We start from the raw sequence: 24,984 nt of genomic DNA, 5'->3' as shown, positions 1-24,984 counted from the left end.
TAAGGGCATTGCTTGCTAACCTTTGTTCCTTTGAAGTTCTTTTTTAGTTTGGTCCAGAGATTTCTAACCTAGAATTTTCCTAAGGCTAAGGATGAGGGAAGGTAGTGGAGATCATATCTGTATATGTGTATGTGTGTGTGTGTGTGTGTGTGTGTGTGTGTATGTATACGAGCGAGAGAGCGAGAGAGAGAGTAAGAGAGAGAGAGCGCGTGCGTATGCAAGCATGCTTTGTTGAGATACTATTCACGTTCTTTTCACTTAACCCACTTGAGTGTACAGTTGAATAGTTTTGGTATGTTCCCAGGTTGTGAAGCCATCATGACAATAGATTCAGCATCTCCCCAAAGGAAACCCTGTATGTGTTGTAAGTTATTTTTAATACTCAAAGAAATCTAACCTTCATGATAAAGCTGTACAGGCTAATATCAAGGTTTTTTGATTCAGGCTAGAATTATAGCTGATAGAGGTCACTCATGCTTAGCTTTGTTTGAGAGTTACATTATTTTTGAAGGGAAAATGGGTTTAGAAACCTCGTTTGTTGGATGTTGGCTTTCAGGTGAGAGGGCAACAGGTTGTGCGTCTCTGCACTGTTCCATCCTCACCAGTTGACTTGATGTCACATGATGACTGGTGACCAGCAATGGAAGGCATGTTTCCAGGACTTATTAGGTTTCTTTTTTTCTTTTTAAAGATTTTATTTATTTATTTATTTTAGAGAGAGAGCATGTGAGCAGGGGGAGGGGCAGAGGGGGAGAATCTCCAAGCAGACTCCCTGCTGAGCATGAGCCCCCCCCTCACCCTCCAATGTGGGCCACAATCTCATGACCCTGAGATCATGAACTGACCTGAAATCAATAGTCAGATGCTTAACTGAGTTACCCAGGTGGCCCCAGTGATTTCTTCTGGATTCAGCAGGCAAATATTAGTAAACTAATATTTCTGCACAGTGGGTAGATGTGCTTTATTCTTAAGAGTCCTTACAACTTTTCCCATATATGTGTGATCCTTAGCCCTCATTTTGTACTATCCTGGTTAGGCTGGTGCACAGCTGATTGACCTTCTGCAGCTCTTTTGAACTGAGTTGTCTTGACCAAGTGACTTGTCCAAGGACTGCTATCAGTGTAGCCAAGATATACTGATGTCACTTGTTGTCAAGACAGGCTGTTGCCTAATCTGGGCTTTGGAAATTTGGATTTGGGAATTGGGGCTGTGAGATTTCAGCAGACCTAAGGAAGTTCAGTCCCTGATTTGCCCGTGGGTCTTCTTGGGGAAGGGAAGATGCCGGGGCACGCAGAACCTAGCATCGTGTCAGGGGCAGCTTGCTTCCCATTCGTCATGACTTCCAGGTGCTAGATCCTTCCATGAATAGCAGGAAAACAGTGACCTTTTACTAACTTTAATTACACCCCAGCTACAGTTCTCGTTTCTAAAAATCACTATTCTGTAGGTTTCCAGAACCTCTTTACCCTTGACCTCTACCTTTTTCATCTGGGAGTTGTACTCATGGACCACCCAGCTATCACACACCCAGACCCATGACTCCAGGAAGACCTGCATTTCACAGCTAATATCTGCTCCTGGGAATTTTGGGAATTAAGTGCTTTATTTACTTAATCTTCTTCAAATAGGAGTTTGCATGTTCTCACTGCCATAATTAAAAAAAAAAAGACAAAACAAGCACATAGGGAAAAAGCACAACACCCACAAAAACCCCCATGACCTCAGATAAACATCTTACCCACCATTGCCTAAGACACTGTGTCCTACAACCGAAGGAATGCTTTGGGTGGTTCTCCCTTGGTGGGCTACACAGTTTGTGGACTCTGAAAGCCTCGGATTCTCTTTTCTCCCTTTCTTGTTACATGGATTGGGCTCCTTGGTTATTGACCCTTCACCCAAAGGTGGAAGGAGTTGAACTCAAAGGCTGATTGCTGTTTTCGTGGAGAACCATGAGCCCGTGGTGGTTTGTGAGTGTCTGATTACCATGATTTCTGCTTGGATTCATCAAAAGGTGGTTTGCTTTGACATGAAAAAGGTCTGCTGTATAATCCTGCACTTTGACAGTTGGGTTCCCTGCCTCGTCTGTCTCATTTTGAGATTCTCAGACCTCACTGTGCAAAAGATACAAACAGGGAGATGCCTGGGCCCTGCTCCCTGAAGTTGTTTCCACAGGATGTGGACTAGGATTTTGCATTTAGGATTGTCCCCGGGGCCTTCTGATTAGGATTCATACCTACCAGCCAATAGCGAGGAGCTGTCTTGGAGTTTGTGCTCCGCTGTTCAGGTACCAGCCCAGCCTGTGGTTAAATGCTGGGTAATTAACAAGGTCTAATTAAAGCATGTGTGGTTTCCAAGGTAACACAGTCACGCCTGCTCAGGCTGGGAAGATGGAAAAGGACCCCAGTGAGACTGCAGTGGGGTGTGGGCTCCAGATTAATGTCATCTAAATGCTTTATGATTGCCTGGGTTTGTGCCCATCCGTCCCAAGCCCTGTTTAATGACAGCGGCAAAAATGAAAGTAAACAATGTTAGAATACAAGCCAGAAAATCGCTGGACGACTTCTGGAGGCCATGATGAGGACCCGAGGAGGGATGAGTATAGCCATTCAGTTGCTTGTATTTTTCAGTTTAGTCCAGAATAAGTTTAGTCTTTAGTCCAGAATAAGATGGTGAAGGAACAGGAGATGACCTTGAAAGGCTTTTGAAAACGAAAGGCCAGCTGCAGTTAAACATTGGAGTGCTATTCCTTGGTGCTCTAATGGCTCGTACTGTTCAAGTTCATCTCTTCTCAGTTTGTCAGGTGAGGCTTGACGTGACATTTATTGAGTGCTTCCTGTGTGCTGGGAACTTGCACCTAGATTTTCTTGCCCTTTTGGCCTAAATGCAAAGGTTCCATGATCTGTAATTTTCCAATTTTTAAGGGTGGAAAAGATAGTCTATACTATATTTTAGCACAGGATTCTGTGTTTTGGTTTTAATTTTGAACCTGTAGGGCAATGGGAAAGGCAGTCCACTGAGCTCAGGTTTCCTAATGTCTCTGAGGTTCCATCGCCACCTCGGGACTTAGCTTGAGAATCAACCATCTTAACTTCTGAAGGGTGACAACCCCTTGCAGAATCCAGTGAAAACTGGGAACTACCTTCCCTGGGGGAAAAAGGTACATATGTATTTTTTTAAAAAATTACATTCATTTTCCAGGAGACCTCAGACCTCCTCAAGGAGGTGATTTCCTAAGAGTTTGCCAGCCTCAACTGGGAATCCTTGGGTCCCTCGAGACCTTGGGGTGGGGGATGGGAGCCCTTTTCATTGTTTAGAGTGGCTTCCTGCAGAATGAGGTTTTTGAAGAGGGAGGTTTTGTTGTTCCTGGCATTTTTTACTAACTGCCCTGTGCGTGCATTTGGGAGGGAAAAAAAAAAAGAGAAGCCACGCTGAGAAAAATAAATAGGGAATGAATGGCATCTGGAATATGAACTGTTTTCCTTGTCACTCCTTAACTATCGTGGCCCTTCAAAAGGAGGCGATGGAGTGATCGTATCATGAACCCTTGCGGCATACAGTTCTTCTTGTACAGTGACAGGAAAACTCGTTCTACTTTTAACCTTGGGGAAGCTGACATTTAATAAAGTTTTGGTGAACTTGAGAGTGTCAGAAGGTTCTAGGGACTACAGGGAGGGGAAATAACATGTTCTTTACCACTTCTTAGCTTCTGATTCTGAACATCTTCCTAACTCAATCCCGATGGCCCGCGGCCAAAAGTCATCATCTCATCAGGAGGGACTATCTGTGGGGTTTATTTGGAAACCTAAAGATTTAAATTTTTTTTCTTTTTTTTTCCCCACTCTCTGCTCAGGTGTTGAAAAATCTCTAGAGCTTGGGAAAGCTGACTGGACTAAACATGAAGAGCTTGAAAGCCAAGTTCAGGAAGAGCGACGTAAGTAGGCGGTGACTTACCGTCTGTCCGCCCCACGCTCCCTCTCCTGGGGCAGGCGGCACAGCTCTCCACTCCCACCGTGATAAGGCCCTGGGTTAATCAACTACAGGAACCAGAAGCGCGCGCTGGCCCTCAGCTCTGGGTGGCTCTTGTGAATGGCACGCTCTGGGTTCCGTGCTGTTTGTGTCAATAGCTTTTGAAAATGACTTCTTCAGTCCTGTGGTCTGTGCCTTGTAGAGAAAGAAACAGTCCATTCCAACATCTTAAAGAAAAGAATTGGTAAAAACCTTGGCATTTCTGAAGCCCCCCCAAATCTGATTCAGAATGTCCGTTTTAGAGGAAGATGGTCTGGTGAGAGTAGTTAAGAATTACGTGTTAGCTTGGTTCATCTTTGGCTTTAAGAAGGTTTTTGTTTTTGTTTTTTCAAACTCTCTGTTAAGGCTTTTGTGGTAAAACAACAGTATCTCTTGCTGCCTGCACCTTGACTCCCCCTGAATTCCTGGGGTTCTTACTTATTTGTTATCCATCGTACAAGATTTTGGGTTGGAGGAACCAGTTCCGATGTCGGGTTATGAAACAAAGTCTCCGAGAGGAGAAACTGGAGAAAAATAGCATAGCATTCTTATACACGTGGTATCTTAACGCAAGGTCACCTCCAAAACCCCGCTGGGACTCTGGATGCTTTGGGCAGAATTGTTGAACGGGAGAAATTCATGGCAGGACATCAGATGGAAGCTAAGATATGTCAACCCTCATCCAGGGCTTGCTTGGCTCTCCTTTAAGATGAAGTAACCAGAGGTGAACCTGGATTTTTATCATTTTGCCATGAATTCTAGGACAGGTTGACACACCCCCATTTTTGTTTCTGTTTTTGTTTTGTTTTGTTTTTTAATTTTTTAAAAAAGATTTTATTTATTTACTTGACAGACAGAGATCACAGGTAGGCAGAGAGGCAGGCAGAGAGAGAGTGGGAAGCAGGCTCCCTGCTGAGCAGAGAGCCCAATGTGGGGCTCAATCCCAGGACTCTGAGATCATGACCTGAGCCAAAGGCAGAGGCTTCAATTCACTGAGCCACCCAGGCGCCCCAACACACCCCTGTTTTTAAAATAAATGGAGGCTGCACCTTTGATGGCTAACAGGCCATAGGCGTACAGCTCCTTTTGTCTGAAGCTTATCTTTTGTGCTGATGGGGCCCAGACTAGTTGAGATGCCTGTGGGATGGTTGCAAATTTTTCTCTCGCTTAGGGGTTAGAGCTAGAAAGGGATTTTAGGAAAAAATTGGGTTTTTTACCTTCGCATTCTTTAGGTAAGTGAAGTGGAACTCAGAAAATGTGAAGTGACTTGGCCAGAGGCCTCCACTTTGCCCCTGGCCCCTGAGAGCCTTGGTCATCTGACTTCCTTAGCCTCTTGCCCCTGCTGCTCCCCTGAGAAACCCCTTCAGCCTCCCCATCTGCTGGCCCCATGATACCCAAGCCAGAAGAGCTCCTGTGGCTTTCAGTGAGGAGGGAAAAGTCAAGCAGCGGATATGGGTTTGTACGTCGTGTGACCAGGTTAACAAATGGCTTTTCCATCCTGAGGAAATTCGGGTAGCTTCCATTTATACAAGCTGAGATTATTTTAGCAAAATTTAATCAGTCTAGAATTCCAGGATATATGAACAGGGGCGGGGGGAAATGACAGACACATAAACTTTGGGTTTAAAAAATTAAAAACTGGTGGTAGGAGGGAGGGTGTTGCCGGAATCTAGGTTTTTAAATAAAAATGGAACTATTTCCGCAATTAAGAATCCGCAATAATAACACTATTAAAAGCTGCTGGGATTTGGCAGCAAGAGGACTGTGCTTTTGGAATTTGGTGCTAAGAGAAGAGATGTTAGAGGAGCAGCTCGGGCTCCTGGAGCAAAGGAGATGGTTATCATGAGGCCAGACGATATCAAATGGCTTTTCATATTTGATCAAAATATCAAATTTGGGGTCTGTGTATCAGTTTGTTCATCAGCCATGGGATAACTAACCATGAGGAAGGACTGACGTTGGTCAGGTACAGTGCAAAGCTCATTGGGTGAAAATCCTTCAACCTTACTGTTAGGTAAGGTTGTTACCTAACAGTTACTGTTACTGTTAGATAACTGCTAATGTTAGGTATTACCATTAGACTCATTTTACAGTTGGAGAAATGGAGACCTAGGAAGGTATGGTAACTTGTCTGGGTTCTCAGAGCTCTACTTTGTACCATCCATTTTTCTGCCACGGCAGCCGCATTCCAGAGCACAGGTCTCCTAAAAGGAAATTTGGATGGAGAGTTGACTTTGGAAACCGTTGACTCCAGGCAGGAGCTTGGAAGAGTGACTTTGGATCCAGTTTGGTGACCTTGGGCAAGTCTCTTACCTTCCTGACCCTCAGGTTCCTCACCTGAAGAGGGGGAATAGCATGTGAACCTTACCAAGTTGTCACGAAGGTTAAACGTGCTGATGTATGTAAAACACACAGCATAGGACCTGGCATTCAGGTGATGCAGGGTAAATGCTGATTCCTTTATCTTAATCTGAAACCCCTGATAAAAAAATAGGGTTTGGAAAGTGTCTGTGGTCTGGAGGGCAGAATAATCTGGTAACGATTGCTGCCTTGAGGGGGGAAGCTGGGGTGAGTGGAGCAGGTAGGCTTGGTTTTCAATGTGTGTCTTGTGGTTTGAATTTTTTGGCATATGTATGTGCACATACACGTCACTTATTAAGCGAAAAACAAGTTTCAAATGATTTATATTTAGTTAAATGAGCCGAACTGGAATCTTCCTTACCGGAAGTGAGTGGTCTCTCCGGAATAACAATCCTAAACCACCAGCCATCAAATTTTCCTGTTTGTCTTTGTATGAGGCTGAAGGGAGTAGAGGGAAGAAAGGGTTCTTTGTATTTCTGGGAGGTAGGAAAGAAGAAGGACAGCAGATCATGTTTGTGCTTTCATCAAGAGAAGGCAGGTGACCCAATGGTATGATCGCATTTCAGCCAGCCTGTTCCTGGGAGGTCTGCAGCCAATCAGTTTGAGGCCATTGAGAGCAAGGAGTGAGAAAGGACAAGAGTGGCCCAAAGGAGGCCCTCCTGGATGGCCTTAAGGTCACTGTGCCACTCCAGGACCATCATGCGTGTAGAGATTTAATCCTGGAGTCCTTCCCGGAACACTTTTGACTCAGCTGTCTACTCGGTCAAGAGCAGGTTTATGTGAGTATAACAGGGGGACGAGCCCAGTTCTCTGGGCTGTGGTTAGGTACCGTCATTGTCCCGTTGCTCTCCATGCACACTTGGGAGCCTGCAGTAACCCACAGGAGCCAGAGAGAATTAGGGAGCTCAGTGCTTGCCTTTCGGTGGATGACGTCTTTCACTTGACATGTATAACTATTTTGGGCATCCTTAAACTTGGGTTAGATTCTAGAGAACATAGAGGAGAAATGTGAGGTGCGCATCTTGTCTTGAAAAAGCTCACAAACCAAGACAGGAGGAGAAAAAGTCCACGCAGGAAATAACCAAGGCGAGATACAAACCGGATATAATGCAGAGAGTAAAGGGGGCCTTCCGCAGTGATGATACAACCTGTTGTCAGATTGCAGGGTCTGGATGATTAATGCTATCCGTTTTTGGAGGGGTTGAGTCATTGGAAATGGAGAGATTGGGGGAGCTTTACAGAGGGGGAGATTTTTTCCCCCCAGGCCTCCAGGATTTGGAACACTGGCTGGGAATGCAGGGGGAAGGGAATGCTGGGGAGGGGAGTGCTGGGGGAGCCAGGCCCAGTGCACAGTGGGGAGGCTCCGTTTCAAAAACTTGCCCTTGACGTGCAAAACAGTCATACTTCAAGAACCCAGGAGAGAGCCCGTGGCATGGCTGAGTCTTTTAATAAAAACATTATAAATTTTCACTCTTGTTTTAAAAATGGACATGCTTGACTTTTACGCTTATAAAATGAGCACAGAGTTTTAAATCTTCATTATTTATATCTTTTATGACTAGAGTTTGAAAGTGGCTTCTTTACCTCTTGAAATTTTTGCAGCCACCAGTACTCGGTTCCACATGGAAAAATGAGCTGTCATCATGAGAAATGAGGCCAAGAAGGTTGGGATTTCTCTTTGTTAATAAAATGCTCAGGCTTCTGGAATTTCTTTGTAAATGCCAATTTTTGGTGCCTTGAGTGAAATGGGTGGAGCCTGAGGGATGGGAAATGGGGTTGAAAGATCTTTGTAACGAATCTTGAGAAATGCCTCTTAGACATGACTGAGGCCTTCAAAGTTTACATTGGGGGCGTGTGTTTAATTTTATGAAAGATTTGTTCCTAATTACGTTTTTCATTGTAATAGGGAAGCAGTGGACATTCCATGGGAAAAAAAAAAAAAGTCAAGGCAGCCTGTTCAAAATGGCTGGCTCCGTGAGCTATGAAATCGGTGGTATTTCTTTAGGTAGTAGCTACTAATGATTGCAGCTTTCAGCCAAAGAAATGCACACAGCCTGTGAATCTTGAGGAACCAGACACATCCTGCTCAGACAGGAGTCTGAATTTGTTGCCCGTTGAGAGAACTATTCTTATGAAGGTCGATCATCCACACCTCTGCCAAGATGGTTTTCTTTTTTTTCCCCCCAGGTAGTTTTTGGTCATTTATAATAAAGTTTTACAGATGCCCAAGTCGCCCTCCCCACCACGTATGCGCGTGTGCACACACGCGCACATGCACGCGTGTGCGCGTACACACACACACACACACACACACACATACACACACACACAATGGGAATATTTAAAATCCAAGTCTCTCTGTTGACTGAAGAACCTTGGCCAAATCTTTTGTAAAGCTAAGCCTCTTTTTCAGCAGACATAATGTCAAAATACACCAGAGATGACCTTTTTGGGTGGAGGTATGAGACTCTTGTAAACTTGAGAAATTTGATCAGGTTTGTGTCATGCTACATATTTTCCAGGTCTTGTGAGCCCTTCTGAATGGGGAATCTGCCTGTTACCCCGTTTCACCTTGTATTAGTTTCCTAGGGTCGCTGTAAACACAGGCCCAGGGCCTCAAACAACTGAAATGTCTTGCCTCCCAGTTCTGGAGGCTGCAAGTCTGGGTTCAGGGTGTCAGCGGGGCTGGTTCCCGGGAGGGCTGTGAAGGCCAGTTTGTTCCAAGCCTCTCCTGGCTTCTCGTGGTTTTCTGGCAATCACCGGCTCATAGACACATCACCTGATCTCCGCCTTTCTCGTCACATGGCCTTCTCCCTGGAGGCGTGTCTCTGTGTCCAGATTTCCCCTTGTTGTAGGGACATGATTCTGTGGGATTAGGTAGGGCCCTGCCCTACCGACCTCAGTTTAACTTGACTCCCTACCTCTGTAAAGACCCCATCTCCAGATTGGGTCCAGTTCTGAGGTGCTTCAGATTTCAACGGATCAGTTCTGGTGGGGAGTTAGGGAAGGGGGGGCAGTGGAACGCAATTCAACCCAAAGCATACCTCCTTGCTTTTCCATTTAAGAGAAGATTCTCTGAAGCTTTGCTGCCCCCGCCACCCAGCATGCATGCTCGTGACTTCAGTGCCATAGTTTCTTGCAGATTATGTTCAGTGTCTAAGAGAAGGAGGCTGGAGTGTCCCTTTTTTTTTTTTTTTTTTTTTTTTGTTAATGTGCCTAATGCATAATATGCATTGCGAGAGTAAACATATGGATCGCTGACCAAGGACAACAGAAATGAGGAGAAGAGCTCTCCTTTATTGAATGCTTGCTCCATGCCAGCCACTGTACCGAGCCTTTCACCTGCTCTTTATTGTGTAACGCTTACCAGACTTTTTCAGTAAAGACCATTGTTCTAATAACATTTCACAGAGGAAGAAGTGAACGTCAAGGGAAGTTAAGTAGCTTCCCCAAAGTCACATATTTGTTGAATGGCAGAGCGGTCTGAACTCTGCTTTTTCTGGCCGCCAGAGTTTGTGCTGTTGACCGCTACACACACTTGCTGACCCAGGGCATTCTCTTTCCCAAATTCCAAAGCCTGAAACTGCATGAGATGAATTCTGCTCTGTCGCCCTAAGCACGAAGACCCAGGCAATGACTTTGCATCCTGTGAATGCTATCTGTAGTGGCAGAGCTCACCAGCGTTCATGGCATTCCCGGGGCAGAGGAGGATCTGGGAAAATCTTGAGTTGGTTGTTTCCTGGGAGGCAAATACATCGTAGCCTTAACTTTTAAAGCAGGAGAGAACAGATGCTACTTCTCCTCTTCTACTGGAGCTGGTAAACATGTCGATATCACATAACCAAACCAAACATGTCAATTTCTAAATAGAGCTTCTTTGCTGGCTACCTGGTCACAGCTTCATTCTAGCTCCCCCAGACTGTAAGTCCAGGAAATCTTGGTTAAACCTGATCCGTTCCAGATGCAGCTGGAGACGATTGTGAAACTCCAAACCTGGCCCCCAAACTTGGGGAAATCTGAGAGTCTACATAAGCAATGAATCATGTAGGTTTTTACTTCTTACCGCTGTATTCAGAATTAATTACCTAATCATTTGGAACTCTTGCTGACCTCGATGTTGTTTGTGCGACAAATTCTTGTATGTAACTTTGCCTTGGGAGTGAAATAAGAGTTGCTTCTGGATTCTTCCTGTGGTGCTTTTCCGTTGAGTTTCCACCCAGAAATCTTTGCTGCGTAGAGGTGGTTATTTTCATTTATATGGCAGTCCGTGTCTGCATTAGCTAAAGGCCTGACATAGTCTATAAGATGAGGCGACTAGCCTTGACTTCCCTTTTGTTTGAGTCCCTGCCTCCTTTTAAACAAGGAAAGTGCTCATGTTGTGATCAGCTTGATGGCCCAGTTCTTAGGGTGGTTTTTATTGCATTGATGAAAAACATTTTAACTTTTTGGACAGTATTTTCTGAAAGGATTTGATTTTGATTTTCTTGGGAAGCCAAATGATCTGATGTTCTCCACCTCCTGCTTTTCCCCCTGGGCTGTCCTGTAGGCTGGGGAACGAAGAGATTTATAATGTGGGACTAGAACAAGAGACACTCTGAGGAACCCCATGTTCTCCTTGGATGGGTTTATTCTGAGATGACTTTCCCAATGCTGACAAGGTTGCTATGGCAACTTTTCAGACTGGGGCTACTTTTTTTGGTGGGCTTTTCATAGGAGTCAGTGTGAATTCATGGAGCTGTCCATTCTTGGAAGGGTTGTTTCATAACTGAAAAGCTCCAGGGTCCTTCTGTGAGGTCCAGTGGACATTTTATTATTGATATGGGATAAGCTGTTATAACACAATGTCCTGAAATCCAATGAGATAGAAGTTGTTTTCCTAAAGTTTCAAGGACTCCAGGGCCAGCAGGATAGTGGTGCCTCATAGATTCATCCAGGGACCCAGAACTTACGATGTCCTTTTGCCACCCTCCAGAGCTACACCGTACATCGCAGTAGCCAGTTGCTACATGTGGCTTGTGACCGTTTGAGATGTGGCTAGTCCAAATTGAGATATGCTGTAATTGTAAAATACACACCAGACTTCAGAGGCTTAGCACCAGAAAAAGCACGTAAAATATCTCAATTTTTTTTCATTGTTCTACTACTGAAGTGCTCATATTCTGGACATATTGGATTAAGTAAATATATTAAGATTCATTTCATTGTTCCTTTTTATTTTTATTTTTTTAATTTTTTAATTTTTTAAAGATTTTATCTATTTGACCGAGATCACAAGTAGGCAGAGTGGCAGGCAGAGAGAGAGGGAGGAAGCAGGCACCCTGCTGAGCAGAGAGCCCAACGAGGAGCTCGATCCCAGGACCCTGAGACCATGACCTGAGCCGAAGACAGAGGCTTAACCCTCTGAGCCACCCGGGCACCCACCCTTTTTATTTTTTAAATAAGCCTCCCAGATACTTGAAAATCTTGCATTATAATTCTTCTGGGCAGCACTGGTCTAGCGTTTGCTGTTTGTGTTGCATATTTCTCTGGCTCCTTCAGACTTGGGTAGAGTGAGAAGGGAGCTTAGGCATTTTCCTTTTTAAGGGCTATGACCCTGAAGGTTCGCACGTCCTTGCCCTCACATGGAAGCGACTAGAACTTAGTCACATGCCCTTGTCTAGCTGCAAGGGAGGCAGGGATCCTCCCCTCCAGCTGGCAGCCACAAAACTGGCTAAGTCCAGAGAGGCAGGTGGAATGGACACTGGGGAAGATGAACTCAGGGCTGTGGTTGAGTTGCCTGCTTCCCCCCAGCCCTGCCCCAAAAAGATATATCGAAGTCCTACCCTCCAGTGCCTCAGAATGCGACCTTTTTGGAAATAGGATCTCTACAGAAGTAATCAACTTATTGTAAAAATGAGGTGACTAGGGTAGGCTGTAATCCAGTATGACTAGCATCCTTCTAAAAAGCAGAGATTTAGACACAGAGACAGACGTGTACAGAGGGAAAACTGGGAAAGACACTGGGAGAACACTGTGGGAATATGAAGGCAGGGATGTGGGTGTTGCGGCTTACAGCCGGGGACTGCCAGAGATTGTGGGAAGACCACCTGAAGTGCGGAGAGAGGCATGAACAGCCCTCAGAAGGAACCAGCCCTGCGGACACCTTGATGTCTAGCCTCGGGAACGTAAGACAGTACGTTGCTCGTGTTCCAACCATCCGGTTGGGGTACCCTTTTGAGGCAGCCCTAGAAAATGAGTCTACTCGGCCACAAGCGCTTTCCATGGGGAACCTCATGTAGGAGTTGGATGAGAAGGGTGTGCTGAATGTTCTTCGTTTTGATTCTTCTTTACCCCAGAAGGGAATAGTGGTTGCTACTTGCCGATTCCCCATTGTCCTTTTGGTGCAAGACACTTGCAACATGTCGTTTCAGGGAAATTAATGCCTTTTCCATGTTAGAAATGTAAACTGCCCTGAGTGCTACCAGCTGGTGACATTAGCTCAGCCATCAGACTTCTTCTTTTGGGTGGGATCCCGTGTCAGGTGACCTGCCTTGATAAGCTCTGGGATTAACGGGAGCCTGATGAAGAATGCTATTTTTCAGCCAGCATTTCGGGATTGCTTCTACAGATAGGAACTGTCAAGACCTGATCCACACCTTTGTAGGACAGTCTGGGAATGCTGTCAGCCTACAATTAACCCGTTACAAACTCGGTTTTAGGTTACACTGAGCATGTGCATTCAGTCGGCTTGCAGTTTATGAAACGGAAAGCTGAGGATTCTCGTTTTGATTGATTTCTTCTACCCGTCTGTGCCACTTGGAGTCTTAAACTGTGGGGCTTAGAATTCTGAGCAGAACTTCAGATTTGTCCCCAAAGAACTTAAAATAGTGGCATTTCTATATCCCAGGCATATAGCTTGCTTGATATAAGCTATGATCGTGTTTTTCTCTGCAGCTGTAGTCCCCTCTTGATTCCTATCTGGTTTACTTTTTATTCTGTTCTACTGCTTTTGCTTGCAAAGCCCTATCTTTCTTTTCATGGGCTTGTCCTGTTGGATATTTGAACCCAAATTCAGGGCACTATATTTTTATCCCAGTTAAAATTTACTGTGTTTGGTTAAGTCTGTTGCTCTAAGTGTGTTTGCATCATTTGAAATTCTGATTCTTAAAATCACACCACACTGAGTCCTCTACAGACTTGGCCGGCATGCCTCTTTAAGTCATTAAAGTATTGAACAGCTCTGCCTTCAGAGATACAGATCTATACAGACATAGAGTTATATATCCAAATAATGGTGATTAAGGCATTGTCCATTTGGAAGGATGTCAATGTGTGTGTGTGTGTGTGTGTGTGTGTATACACATATACTTAGTGCTGTATATGTGATAATTCTTGACCTCCTTCCAAATGGACAATGCCTTAATCCATATTTTGTGGCTCTGGTTATAGCCGACCCATTGTACTATTTCTCAGTCCTGTTTTCTATTTTGTCCCAGTTTTGTTTCTTATTGCCTGTGTGATCTTGGGCAAGTTATACCATCTCTCTGATCTTTGTTTTTCTTATCTGTAAACCTGGGTGATGCCAGCCCTACCCTTAGCATCATCATGAGGATTAGGATAAAATCTGTTAAGTAGTACATTCTCAGTAAATGGTTGCTAATGTTACCAGTTACCCCAGTGTCTGGTAGCAGTGAGGTCTTCAGTGGTGTGTGATGAATGGTCTCCAAAGTTAACTCTCCAGACAACCCCAGGACTCATGTGCATGAAACAGCTGTACAAGGCTTGTGTCCTTCACAACAGCAGGAGTGCAGGTGATAAACACCATGGGAGTTTCACAGAGGAGGTGGATTTGGGGTTGGGCTTAGGATTGCCAGAGGAAACCAGTACTGGTGTGGGCGTGGGGGGTGCTAACTTAAGAGGGAGATGAACGTGGGCAAAGGACAGGATATAAAGTCAGATGACAGGAGGGATGGACAGCACAGCGTTGAAAGCTGGGGGCCAGTGGCTGAATCAGAAGAATGAAGCTTAATGAAGATTGCATTTTGGGCAGAAGGACAACGGGTGTTTCAAGAGATCAACCAGAAAAAAGGGCCAGGACGAGGGCCTATGCTGGGGTGGGGGCTGCTGTAGGGGTAGGGAGGAATGTGGCGCTTTGTGTGGGGGTAGATGAAGAGCGGGGAGGAAATCTGGACTCCTTTACTACACCAGGGGCCACACCCTGTTCTGGGTGTGCCAGTCAAGTGTGAGTGACCCTCATCTCCTGAGAAATCTGGTGTGGGCTTTTTATTGTACTTGCATTTCACTATGCAATTTGGTGGGAAGAGATGGTAGGGAGCTTTAAAAAAAAAAAAAAGAATCCACTTGATTTAAAAAAAATGGAGACTATTTACTTAATATTAAAATGCACTTCTGTGTCAGGGGTTATCTAAGCAATTTAACAAATTATAATTTATTCCTCTTTGTTAGTGAAAGGCCATTCATTTCCCCATTTTACAGATGAGAAAACTGACCTGGTGACTTGCTGTGTTAGTTTGCTAGCAAGTAGTACCAATGGATCGTCTTAAGCAATAAACAGGCTTTGTTTGCACAGTTCTGGGGGAGCGACAGCTGAGATTGAGGTGTGAGGCTCGAGGGAGATACCATTCCATGCCCCTCTGCATGCTTCCAGTGGCCTGCTGGCAGGCGTTGGTGTTCTTGGCTTACGTCTGCCTTCATCTTCCCATGGTCTCTCTATCCCAATGTCTGCTTTTGAGAAGGACAGCACTCCTGTTGGGTTAGGAGCCCACCTTCCTCCTTCCAGAATGACTTCACCGTAAGTAATTACATCTGCCACAACCCTTGTTTCCAAACAGTTGCAAGATGTACTGGGTGAGGGTTAAGACTTAAGCAGGAATGATGGAATTCAACCCGTAATTCAGTTTCTAACACTTGTCCAAATCTCAGAGGGAATGGGGGGGGAACTTCCTGGGTTGCTGGCAGCAGAACCCCCCCCCCCCCAGGGAAGAGGGGGTTGCTGCCAGAGAGTCAAGCAAGCAAACAAACAAAAAACAACCCTGATCCCAGCCAGCCAAGTGAAGCCTGTGATTGGATTTCATGGTCTTCCCTACAATTTTCCAGTGGCAACTGACAGGTGATAATCATGGGGAAACTTTGACCAAACCCTGTTCCAGTGAGGCCCGTGAGCCAGATGCAGAGGATTAGCCAGAAAGCCTTTGGTGCCAGAGATAAGAGCTGGGTGGAGAACAGAGAAAGCAAAGTGGTTAGACTTGTTTTAGGGAGGGATGGGTCTATCAGAGGGGGGAGGACCTCATGCAAATTAGACCCTGAGACTTAAGGTTTGTATTGTTTTCTGATGGGAAAAAAATCACAAAGGGTATGAATTAGACAAGGCTAGCTGTGGTTGTGAAGATCTGGGGCACCAGTGGTGACCCCGGGGTCATTCCAGGGCTGGGACAGGTGTTGGGGCCCTGGCTCTGCCCTGCCAGTAGTGGGAAGTTGGATGGTTTTGTTAAGCTCTGGTGTGGGTGAGAGTGTTTGGTGAGTTAAGTCCCACGGTTGTGGGAGTCTGGTACTGTGGATTCCTGCCTTTTTGAGTGTAAAGCCCCATCTGCCCTTCCCCCACAGGGACCGTGTGGCTTTGAGTGGCGGGTGGTGTCTGGGTCATGATAGGATGAGCTCACGGTTCCTTGTGTGGTCAGCGGTCTCTCTCCCAGTTCTGGATAACCAGGCACGGAATGAATAAGAGTAACATGAGAATACCCACAGTTCATCATCACCCCTCAGTCCCCTGGCCCCTCTGCTCAGTACTTACTACTGTCCCCATGTCATGGACCCGAAACAAAAGGGCAGGAGGATTTTCTGCATGGGTGCCCTTTAGTATGGTTTGAATGTCCTCTTTGTGACTTTTGATTGTACTTGACATTGGCAAATATTATTGGAGAGCCTGGCTTGTTCTGTACAACACATTTGTGGACTTGTTTTGTACACAAACTGCGAAATGATTTTGTATCCCTAACTCCTTAGCTCAAATGCTTTGAGGGCTGCGCTAAGGAGACCAGTCAGGAACTTTGGGGTAGGCTCATTAACTAGCCTGTGTTCCATAGGCAAAAATTATCTAGGTTTAAATCCAGTTTACTGACTGCCATCTGTGTGTTTGGTCGCAAGAGAGCCTGATATTATTAAGAACAGGGCTCCTTGTTACCGGAAACAGAACAGTGCTTGGGCCCTGGTTATGATGGGGCAGCTGTTTCGACCTCATTTAAAGGATGCTGGGATTCTTATTCAATTTTTATGGGTCAGTGACTCAGTTTATGAGTCATTTTGCTAACGTTTGTCAAAAAGATTCTGGAGAGCTTACTCCTAGTTTTGAAAGAATTCTTCAGACGGTTCAAGTAAACCCTCAAGACAGAGTTCTCCCATTTAGGCCCCAGGTAGAATGTAGTGACTGTTCCTTATCTTTGAGATTCTGATACTTTCCAGCCCCTTGTGAACCCTGCTTACACATTTCACTTTACCACAAACCTCTGTTTTGTAAACAGTACTATTGGGTTAGCCCTTGTTGCAATTTTTGGCCTGCTTAAGGGAAACTCTGTGAAGGAACTCATGGGAAACGTGGAGTGTTTTTGTGGTATTATTTAAGAAAAAAAATGGAGAGTAACCCATATTTTGCAAATATGGAGTAGGCAAATACATTATATTACATCCATGGAGAAGAATGTTCTAGAGTCCTTAAATGTGTTAAGCTTAAATTATGTAGCAACTGGGAAAGTGCCTATGATAAGTTAAGTGGAGAGAGATTCAAGTTATAAAATTATATGACATTATAATTACAACAAATGAGAAACAAATGCATATGGTATGTATCAACACTTCTACTCAGAGGAATACTAAGGAAATAGGAAAGGGCAAAAATATTTAGTTCTACGGCTATTTACCAGGGCGATACTTTTACATCCATAAAAACTGGAAATCACGTATTATAATAAAGCTGCTGGCTGAGTGTCTTTTTGGAGTACATATTACAAAGCTATTAAAAAGTTGCATAAATCTATTAAAGCAGTTTCATATGTTAAGGGATAAAAGCAAGTGTTAAGCAGATTTGTGATGTTTAAAAAATCTTAATATTTTTTCTCTTCCTAGGAAAATAATCTGGAAGGATATGAATAGGGATAAGTGGTCTCCAAAGGCAGATCCAAGTTTTGGGGAACCTACAGTTTATACAAAAATACACGGGACTCCTTGTTTACAAAGAAATACCAAAAGTGTGTGTGTGTATGTGAGAGAGAGAGAGAGAGAGAGAGAGAGAGAGATACGGAGAGAGGAGAGAGCGCACATACTTCTAGGCCTTGGAAGAACCTGTACATGTGAGGGGCCCTGAGGTTTCAGCATCAGTAGCTTAAGGTAAAAAGGTCTAAAGGGTTTAGGTGTACATGTTTGCGTATTCTGACCTGAAAGTAAGAGGAGGGGCTACGACTGGTGGCATCCAGCACATCTCTGATCCCATCAGTTACTTTTCAGGACTAGTAAATTGCCCTAACAAGGAGATTCTTAAAGAGAATTTGTGTGGTTCTTTTCTTTTCGCTTACATACATTTATCTTTTCTATAGTTCTTTCGTTCTCCAAGTGTGATGCTGGGACCATCCGTGATCCTGGAGACCTTGTTAGACGTGTACATTCCTAGGTTCATCCCAGATCTACCTCCCCAGAAGTTCTAGGAGCAGGGCCCAGCCAAGCCCACCCCACCCCTGGCCAGGAAATTCTGGTGCAAAGCAAAGAACCCGTCTAACCTGGCCCTGTAGTTGTCAACCTCACTAGAGGGGACCGTCACTTGCAAAGCCTTTGCAACTGCTGATCACTAGGCCCCACCCCCAGATTCTGTATCCTGTGAGAGAGACCTGCATTTCAGGTGAAGGGTTTCAAGATCATGGCACTTTGAATAAAAATGGAGGGGTGTGCAAATGCATACTCCCATTAGTATGCTTTATCTATCTTCTGACCTCTCCTAGGGAGGCAGGACCCAGAATTACTTGACTGGCTGGGCTGGGTTTTTGCGAACAAAATCCAGGATCTCCTAAAAGTTAGTCTCTTTCATTAGTTAAGCTCAGATTCTGTGTGCCCCACTTAACTATCTCTAACTTTCCTGAGCCTGTTTCCTATTTAGTAAAAACAAGAATTTTAGAAAAATACCTCCCTCCTACGGGTATTGTGAAGACTAAATAAGACAAAAATGCACAAGATACTCATTTCCGTTTCTCAGATACTTTCTGTCCCCTGTTATAGAGCTCATCCAGGAAATCTGTTTCTTCAAGAGCTAATATTTGTTCTTTTTTGGTATTCCGTAAGCTGGAGTTCATAAAGGTTTTGAGTAATGAGGAAATTATTTTTATCTTCCTATGGACTGACTTTGAGTTTGTTTTGTTGCCTGACTTCTATCCTGTGGGAAGTTGGAAACTGAGATGACTTCTGAGAGGGTGGGTCACACTAGTGTTGTCCATGCCCGTGGCCACCTACACATGCGTCTGTTAAGCACTGGAAATGTAGCTTGCCTGACCGAAAAAGCAAATTTTAAATTTTATTTTTTTAATAAATGAACATTTTAGAGTACTCAGTTCAGATATTGGAACACTTGTGTTTTTTTCATATTGGGAAACTTATTATGTTTGGAACAACAACTTGAGTGTGTGAATTTTTTTTTTTTTTTTTTTTGAGGGTCAATCTCATGAACTGTAAATGCATGTCAGGTATTTCTGATAAAAATGTAGCATTGGCATTGAGATGTACTTCCTGGAAACGTGCAAGATTCTGATGGCGTGGCCTGAAAAAAGAATGTAAACTCTCCTGTTAATTGCTTTCATGTTCATTTCATTGTGATTTCATGCTGAAAGGATAATATTTTGGTTTTACTGGGTTTTATCAAATGTAATTAATTTCATCTCTTTTAATTTTTTAAAATATGGCTATCAAAAAATGTAAAATGTGGCTTACATTATATTTCTTTTGGATAGCACAGTATTAGACCCTGAGAGGAGAACCAGAAATTGAAAAACGACAGCACTCACATCTGTAGGACTGGATGTGCCTGGACACTGGTCACCTGAGCTCTCTCCCTTAACACTGCTAGCTCCTCGTCTTCATGGTCCGGAGCCGACCAGTCCACTGAGGTTCTGCCTTGTGGGACCAGTTTGTGGCCATTTTCCTTTTTTCTTTCTATGTGTGCAAATAAGTTCTGTGTTTAAATATCTGATATCCTGCCATTTGCTATCTGAACTCAAGGGACATTTGAACTGTAGCTGCTGGTTAAGCCATACTCATTTCAATATGGAGCATCTCAATGAAACACATTTTTTTAATGTGATTTTAGCCTTGTGTGTGTGTGTGTGTGTGTGTGTGTGTGTAGTTTTTTTTTTTTTTCTTCTGTTTCAGTGTTCTCGTAGCATAGGAATGTAATTGTTCTATCCCACTGTTTTTCTCTGTCCATACAAGGGAGTTACCATTCTTGGAACTCAGATTTATAACCACTTCCTTATTTTTGTTATGCCTCCTAATATACTTTTAAAAAAGGGACTTGACCTTCACATAATTCATACTTTTCCTTGAAATGTTAAATCGCCCACTTCAGCAGCCTTGGTTTTCTATGACCCGTGGAATGCGTATATCTTCCTATATTAAAAGTTACTCATTAAACTGGACACAATGAGATATCTGATAAAGTAAACATAAATAGAATGTCACTTAAGGATTTTTTTTTTCCTGGCTTTATAGGACTTTTCCCATATTTGGTAGGCCCTTCCTCAAAATGTCTCAGGCTGAGTAATGGATTCGAGGCTGATATTTAGACATGGTGTTGACATTTTAAAGCTGGTGCTTGAGACATGGAGTCCTGGATTTGCAGAAGGGATTTTCATTTCAGAACATCATCCCGTTGGTGTTGGGCCTATTGTCGGTGATTCTGTGTCGCCAAGTACCATGAAGCTCTTTACGCCTGATCTGTGTCGCTTGCTCTCTTGCTGGCTTCTATTACAGCAGCAGTGTTTTTGTTTGCATGAAAGTCCAGGTTATCTGTGCCATTTTACGGGCACAGAGGTTAATGCTTGTGCCCCTCTGGATGGGCCACATGTGGCTCTTTGACCTTGAACTTTGTGCTGTGGATTGCCATTTCATGAGAAGTATCCTCTTTCCACTCCAGAAAAAACTTTCCCTCTTTTTAACAAGAGGCCTTAACTCAATCAAGACCTCCAGCTTTCACCATCCCCCGTCAATTACAGCCTATTAAGACATGATAAATATGTAAAACACGAGGCCAGAGAGGCAAAGAGGCTGGCTCCGCCTCTTGCTGTTCCTCCCGGATGGCCTCAAGAAAAACTCGGGGCGGGCGGTTTTGCAGCCCGAAAGGCGGGCTACGTTTACTGATTACTGATCTCGGCTCTGCAAGTCCGTGCCCCTCCCTGGGTTTCCACGTGGGTAAAATAAGGTGCTCTCCAAATTCTCATTAAGCTTTAAAGTTCTGTATTTCCTGTTCAGGTCTCTTTGTAACCCCCTCCGCTCCCATCCATCTCTGAGTCCACTGGTAATTGCTTCTGTAATGGAGTCCGAAAACAGTACATTTATTTTTACTGGAGTTGTGCAAAGTCCCACAGGCATCTGGAAGAAAGGATCTACGTCTTAATTGGCGTGTGTTCAAGGCTCCCTTGGTACCTAGTCAAAGTGTATCCTCCTCTTCCTCTTGCCCATGACATTTCTTGTAATCTCTACGGAGGAAGGACAAACAGGGAGGAAAGAACGTGATCCTATTGTATACAGTGGTTCTAATGACCTCCTTTGAAATAGGCAGGTCTTTTTTCACGTTTCCTTAAGCACAAAGCAGAGCTGTAGACAGGAAATCTCCGTCTCTGACCTTCTGTCAAAGGGGAAAAAAAATCAAAGCTTTGAACAAATGTCAAGAGGAGAGAAGTTGAGATAGAGGCAGGAAGAGAGAAAGAGGAAGGAAGGAAGAAAAAGGCTCTTGATGTCTTTTTTGTCTACTATATTTACGAATTTGTTTGGTTTCTGAAGTGGAGGAAGGAAAAGTTAGCTCGTCGAGAGGTTAGGTGGTATAAAATGGCTAAGCTGCCTTCTGAGTTTTACCTACATATAACTGAAGATATAATTTAATATATTCTTTAGAACCATATTTAATAAAACAGTTATGAAAGATAACGCCAGTGTTTTTAAGAAGTCTGCAGAGCACTGACCATATAATCATGCCAGCTGTTGAACAACTATCAAGTAATTACCTGGCCCTTTCTACCAAAGCAAAAAACTTTTCTGAAATTTACTTAGAACCTATTTCAGTGGTGGTGGATACCTTTGGATATAGATAATTGGATGTCTTGCCAAGTTGCAATAGTGAAAATATCAGTAGATTTTTTTTTTTTTAACAATAAAATTTCGTGTTCTATTTAAACTATGGAGGGGTAGGATTGAATATAAATGACTATTATGTCACAGATAAAATTACATGCCTGAGAGCCTGTGTGGAGTCATTTAGTTAAAACATTGCCCATCAGATAGTGGTGGAACAATTATATAGAAATTTTTTTTTAAAGATTTTATTTATTTATTTGACAGATGGAGATTACAAGTAGGCAGAGAGGCAAGCAGAGAGAGAGGGGGAAGCAGACCCCCTGCTGAGCAGAGAGCCCGATGCGGGGCTCGATCCCAGGACCCTGAGATCATGACCTGAGCCGAAGGCAGAGGCTTAACCCACTGAGCCACCCAGGCGCCCCTAGAAATTTGATTTCTAAAGTCAACTTTCAAAGTCAATGGCTACTTAATATCAATTTCACAGAGGATAGGTTTTCCTAGTATTTCTGAGTTAGAGGGTTATCTCTTCCCTCTATTTATAAACACACACATACAGCCTTTTACCCATATATTCTTGGACAGTTCTTAACTCCCTCCAACAGTAGACAAAAAAGACATTCTGGCCTGGGTATTTTTTAAGGCTCCTCTGAAGATTGTCCTGAGCAGAAAGTGCTTAGAACCACCCATCCAGGATAAAAAGCTGTCCTGTAGGAAGGAAGCAATGTTGTAGATCTTCCTGATCTGAGAGGCCTTATAATAGTGCCCCTCCCCCCACCCCACATTGATGGTAAGTGGAGGAACTTGGATTTCAAACCATCCTGGAGAAAGTAAATGCAATTTAAAGCCTACGTTTACATTATTTTCAAGTGGTCTTGCATTTGCATTTCTTCTGTTCTATATTCAGAGTTGTGTTAGGCAAATACCATCAGTCTTAGACCAGGGGTAAAGAATTTGACCTTGGTGAGGAAATGTATCACTATGCTGACTGTATTCATTTACTAGGGCTGAACAAAGTGCCATAAGCTGGGTGGATTCCATGCAATAGAGATTTCTTGTGTCACAGTTGTGGGGGGTAGGTCTGAAATCAAGATGTGGACAGGACTACGTTCCTCTGAAACCCATCTTCCTCACGTCCTCCTTGTGTCTTGCAGTGAGCAGTGATCTTCAGGCAGTCCAGTCTGTAGTTACCTCACTCCAGTCCTCCATCTTTGTATGGCTGTCTTCCCTCCATACGTGTCTCTCTGTCCAGATTTCCCCTGTAAGGACAGCAGTCTTTGGAATGATGCCTACCCTGCTGACCTTGTTTTAACTTCCTCTGCAAAGATCCTATTTCCATGTAAGGTCATCTTCTGTGGTCTTGAAGGTTAGGACTTCCTATCTTTTTTTGGAAAAAATTCAAAACATAACACCAGTAGGTGAAAGACAATCTCTCTTGAATATGTTTCATGCTTTGATTCATTACATTCCGAGGGTTTAATTCTTCACTCATAAAGAAACCTCAAACCATAGTTTGAAATCTTCCATGGAAAGGTCATGCCAGTTATAAGTGGTTTCTGATATAAATTAAACACCACCCCCCACCCGCCCCTGCCCCAGCACACACCAGATTTTCTCAGTTTTAGCCTGGGTGTGAGAGCAAATGAAATCAAAACCCCCTGCAGTCCTAGAGTTCATCCATCACATTTGTCCTGAGGTCCCCCTTGGTTTCAGAACTGCTAGGATGGTTGGAGTTAGAAGTAACTAACATGTCCTCCGTATCTTTGTTTGGAGGAAGGATGTCGCAATGGACAGGGGAAACAGTACAAAACGGTTGACTTCTAAATGTTACCAAGGGCACTGTACCTTTCCATCTATAGCTTTAATCTTGAGTCCTCAAAGAGAAACCTTTCTATTCATAGGCTAAAGGCTGTCAGTCAACTTCAGGCCACCCTGCTGGAGTGCTGCCTGACGCACTGTGGGTGCTAAGGAGCCTGAGAGACTCTTACATTTGTCATACTCATGCCCTAATTGATAAAGTAAGACTGAAAAATTGGAAAACAATCCTCCTAAAGCTTTCGGTAAGGAAATGGGCTGATTTTATGTGATCTCATTTGTTCGTGTGACAGATCTGGCTGGTGAAAGCACTTGGTTGCTTGATTCATAATTGCTTTTGTAATTTCTTTATGGTGAGGCACCATTGGTCTCTGTCCCAGGGAGTAGGTCCTCTGATAGAAGTTGCCTCACTATGAGAAAGAACATCAACGTCTCTTGCTGCTCTAGGGTGGACGTCCTGCCTCCGAGGCCCCAAAGCTCAGGAATTTGCAGAGACTGCCCTGTTGGTTGGAAGAATAGATTTCATTGTTTCCCATACTTGCTTGATGATAAGAATCACCTAGGGTGCTTGCTAAAAACAGGGAACCCCGGGTCCTCTCCCTAGAGATTCTGGTTCAGTAGGTCTGGGTGGAGCCTGGGAATCTATATTTTAGTGAGGATCTCCTCTCCCACCCCTTCACCACCTATCCCTTGCGGGTGATTCTTATCAATGAATGAGCTTGAGAAACACGGGATGAAAGGGCTTCTGACCAGTGTTTGAAGGTAGTAGGATTCTAAAATCTTTTTCCTTATGGCAGAAATTGCTAGTAGGCTACCCGATATATTTTCTCCTGTTCTATCTTAGAAATAGGACTCCATTAAAAAAAATTGGGGATGCAGAGGAGGAGTCAAGATGGCGGAGAAGTAGCAGGCTGAGACTACTTCAGGTAGCGGGAGATCAGCTAGATAGCTTATCTAAAGATTGCAAACACCTACAAATCCAATGCGAGATCGAAGAGAAGAAGAACAACAACTCTAGAAACAGAAAATCAACCACTTTCTGAAAGGTAGGACTGACAGAGAAGTGAATCCAAAGCGACGGGAAGATAGACTGCGGGAGGAGGGGCCGGCTCCCGGCAAGTGGCGGAGCAACGGAGCACAAAATCAGGACTTTTAAAAGGCTGTTCCGCTGAGGGACATCGCTCCAGAGGCTTAACCGGGGTGAAGCCCAGGCGAGGTCAGCGCGGCCTCAGGTCCCGCAGGGTCACAGAAGGATCGGGGGTGTCTGAGTGTCGCAGAGCTTACAGGTATTAGAACAGGGAAGCCGGCTACAGAGACAGAGCCGAGGAGTGAGCTCTAAGCTCCGGGTTACCTTGAACCGGTCGCAGGCTCGGTCAGCTCGGAGCGCGGCCGGAGGCCAGGGTGACGGGAGTAATTGGGTGCTGTTCTCTGAGGGCGCACTGAGGAGTGGGGCTCCGGGCTCTCGGCTCCTCCGGGCCGGAGACC

The 24,984-nt window shown here is 44.3% G+C and overlaps 1 protein-coding gene across 4 annotated transcripts in view; it reads left to right on the top strand.

The window, feature by feature from the left end:
• Positions 1–24,984, top strand: part of LOC111141167 (retinoic acid induced 14) — a 147,980-nt gene that overhangs the window by 18,921 nt on the left and 104,075 nt on the right. For 3 of the 4 annotated variants that reach the window (XM_022493535.1, XM_022493532.1, XM_022493536.1), the window contains exon 2: positions 3,851–3,931. In XM_022493535.1, the coding sequence (XP_022349243.1) occupies positions 3,896–3,931 (36 nt within the window). In that variant the 5' untranslated portion in view covers positions 3,851–3,895. Of the gene's footprint in view, positions 1–2,767; positions 2,801–3,850; positions 3,932–24,984 lie in introns of those variants that run through there. The other variant, XM_022493533.1, reaches the window with a different exon arrangement.

The sequence above is a fragment of the Enhydra lutris genome, unplaced genomic scaffold (assembly GCF_002288905.1).
Source record: "Enhydra lutris kenyoni isolate GAN:26980312 unplaced genomic scaffold, ASM228890v2 scaffoldscaffold5, whole genome shotgun sequence".
Lineage (NCBI taxonomy): Eukaryota > Metazoa > Chordata > Mammalia > Carnivora > Mustelidae > Enhydra > Enhydra lutris.
The sequence above is the reverse complement of the archived record's forward strand: the minus strand, read 5'-3'. Positions and strand labels throughout refer to the sequence as shown.